The sequence below is a fragment of the Sinocyclocheilus anshuiensis genome, unplaced genomic scaffold, assembly GCF_001515605.1.
Source record: "Sinocyclocheilus anshuiensis isolate Anshui unplaced genomic scaffold, SAMN03320099.WGS_v1.1 scaffold3307, whole genome shotgun sequence".
NCBI classification, from domain to species: domain Eukaryota; kingdom Metazoa; phylum Chordata; class Actinopteri; order Cypriniformes; family Cyprinidae; genus Sinocyclocheilus; species Sinocyclocheilus anshuiensis.
This window is the reverse complement of record NW_015547808.1, coordinates 12,711-15,996: the sequence shown is the minus strand read 5'-3', so window position 1 is coordinate 15,996 and position 3,286 is coordinate 12,711. Positions and strand designations below refer to the sequence as shown.

The window sequence follows — 3,286 nt, the reverse complement described above, 5'->3', positions numbered from 1 at the left end:
ATATATGTATTATAATTTTTTTTTTAAAAAGGGCTTTTTTATTTGGGCTAGTTAAATTTTCAGGCTACCAAAATCTGAAGAGTACCTCCCCGAAGGGCTACCAGGGATTTTGAAATTTTGTGAGCCCTGAATATGATAACTTTCCGGCATCAATTCTAGTAGGGTAAAACGTAATTCCGCTTTCGAAACGGTCTGTTTTGCCCTGCCATTAGCTGAGGCTGTGTGTGAACAAGCCGTGACTGCAGCGCATGAGCTGCTCCGTCTCACGCAGCCAGAAGGAGTTCCGCAACAACGCTTAGCTGCCCGCCAGTGCGCCTGCCTATAAATCGGCCTAATTTGCAGCACAATCGGCCGATGCCGATTAATTAAAAAATGCCAAAAATCAGCAGATTAATCGGTCGACCTCTATTTGTTATGTCCCACTTAACTTCCTGTTTCAGTACGAAAATGTCAGTACAGGAAAAAACTGCCTGTCAAGCAATTTTAATGGGTCTTTAAGCATTTCCCCCAGGAATTGTAGTTATGAGTTAAATTATCCCAGATGCTTTAGAGCAGTGGTTCTCAATTCCAGTCCTCATACCACCGCTCTGCATATTTCGCATGTCTCTCTCTTATTTAACACACCTGATTCAGACAACTGGCTCATTAGAAGAGAGCTCCATGCATGAACTGTGTTCCTATTGACATGGTCCCTACACAGTGTTCTTTGCTCCCTACTCCCTGAGTACAGGAAATGTGTTGACTTTGGAACATTCATACACGGACTTGTGCTACGCTGGCCTGTGCATCTTCACAACTTACTAGAGAAGTGTGACGTGACATATACCTCTATAAATAAATACAATTTAAATTAACTTCTCGCACACTTTAATGCCCTTTGAATGGCGGAATATCATGTGATGTCCACTTTGCAGAGCACTTACAGTCGAATAGAACAAACGCCTGAAGTGATAAGAGATGCATACAAAATGTGCAAAGCGGTGCATGGTGCATGAGGACTGGAATTTAGAACCACCGCTTTAGAGTAAACCAAGCCAGTGTTTCATGTATTATTGGTAATGGTAAACTTTGTCTCCAAATGCAGGAAATATTATTGAAAAATGTTTAAAATTATTTTGCTACATTGAGATATGCTTGATATTAAAGCCTTTCATTGCTAGTGTATGACAGTGTGAATAATTTAGATGATTAATTATAATTTAGAATGGAATTGTGTGTATATTTTTATGTGAAATGCAGATTGTTCATGAATGTGGAAATGTCAACAACTTATTTTGCAAAGTCACATTTGCAGGATGTTGTCTCTTCACGCTCTGACGCCTGAGCAGTGGTGCAGTGATGGAGTAGCTTACCCTAAACTCTCGTGGCTCTGTACTAAACTCTTGCCTAAACTATCACGCTGGGCTCTGGAGAGCAAGACCAGTGAGTTTAAGAGCACCCTTTCTCTCATACCTGTGGAGAAATACAGTATCCTCTACCAGCAGCTGAAAGAAAAATACAAAGAGTTAGTAAAGGTGAGGGCAGTATTTTTTTATTTTTTTAATTCATTAAATCTTGACTGCGTCTTTCCACATACATCAATGATGAGTTGGCCATAGGGAGAACCAGGGCTCTCATTTATCAACAGTGCGTATGCACATATGTGTACGTAATGAGTGCGTAAGAACAGTTTCACGCAAAGTGTGGGATCTACCAACTTGTACTTATACGTAGAAATGTGTGTAAATATAAGCACACCTCTGAGCATGCTTACGCAGAGAATCTAGTGGTAGAATAGCGACACTACACATAAAAAGCATTTAAGTGTCTCACAGTATGCATTAGTCCACATATGTCCTGTGTTTCCTTTAATTATAAAACATTCAATTTATCATTTATCTAGTTTTAAACAAGTTGTGTAACTGGTGTCAAACCCTATAAAAGACAACTGTGACAAATGTTTGTCTCAGACTGTGCAATGGCTTATCTTGCGTTATTTGAAAACTTGGCAAACAATGCGCTCAGCAGAGAACGCGTTTTCAAAGACCGCGCTGAGAGTGAGAGCACAGAATGGCTTCTCAGTTGGTACCGCTTTCTTTAGCCATGATTTCGGTGAGGACACATACATTCATGTGATTTATAAAGGGAGGTGTTGTCACCATATATGGTTCATTGGAGGCGTTTCCGAATGCAAATGACCGTGAACGTGAACGAGCATGGTACTTAGGCACGTGTGGGATTTATCAACAATGATTGCTTACTCATGTGCGTAAGAACTGCGTGCGCACGTTTGATAAATACGGATTTTCTTGTACACAATTTTTTTGTGTTCTACATTTAATTCGTAGGACAAAATATAGAACTTTTTCTACGCACTGTTGATAAATGAGGGCCCAGGACTTTTCCCGGTGGGCAAGTCAACTGCCCACTGTACATCTACTACTGAATGCAAAATAAAAACTTAAAGGAAGAATTCTGATAATGTCAGTATTATCAGGCACTGTAATTTAAGCAGTGTTGCATTCTGATGTAGCTGATATGTTCTGTAGTAGTGGTCGACCAATATTTTGCCAAGGCCAATATCAGTGTTAATTTCGTTGACGAATAATTTTCGTCATAATTTTCGTCAACGACTAAACGAGACTATAACGAACTAAAACTCTTTTTGAATGACAAAAACTATGGCGTAAATCTATTGACATTTTCGTCCACGAATAAAAACGAGATGAAAATATTAGGGAGGGATGATTTGGGAAGAGATTAATTCAGAACGAATCTGCTGCGTGGTTCGGAGGTTAGATGCGTACAAGGAAGATTTTTATTGGTCAAAATATGAATTAATCAAGTATAATCAATGTGAATCTAGCCATTTATGTATCAAGTCATTCTACTATTATAATCATGTATTTGCCTGTGTGTAGAGGCCTGCATGAGAATGTAATGTGCAGACATTACAAAACTGCAGTATATGGTGCAGCTGCACGTCCTATTTGGACATTAGACAAAATATATGATGGGGCCTCTCTAGTCATGGAACATAAATTGGGGCCTCCTGTCTGCTTCTGGGTGGCAGGCTGGAGACAGCCAAAAGAGGTAAATGAGTTGATAAACAATAACCATATGTATGAAACATGGGCACGCCTTCGGAAAGCACTGTATAAAAGAGAGTACAGACACAGACTCGAGAGATTTTCTGCAGATTATCTCTAGACTGCATTATCTCTCTGATAATAAAAGTCTATTTTTCTGGCATCAAAACCCAAAGACTCTGAGAATGATTCCTCACAGCACCGGCAGAAGCCACCAC

General features: G+C 39.7%; 1 protein-coding gene across 1 annotated transcript in view; it reads left to right on the top strand.

The window, feature by feature from the left end:
* Nucleotides 1–1,514, top strand: part of LOC107704614 (probable tRNA (uracil-O(2)-)-methyltransferase) — a gene marked incomplete at its 3' end in the record, with an annotated part of 5,002 nt that extends 3,488 nt beyond the window's left edge. The window contains exon 3 of the mRNA XM_016507587.1: nt 1,295–1,514. Within this exon, the coding sequence (XP_016363073.1) occupies nt 1,295–1,514 (220 nt within the window). The remainder of the gene's footprint in view (nt 1–1,294) is intronic.
* Nucleotides 1,515–3,286: the final 1,772 nt, after the last annotated feature.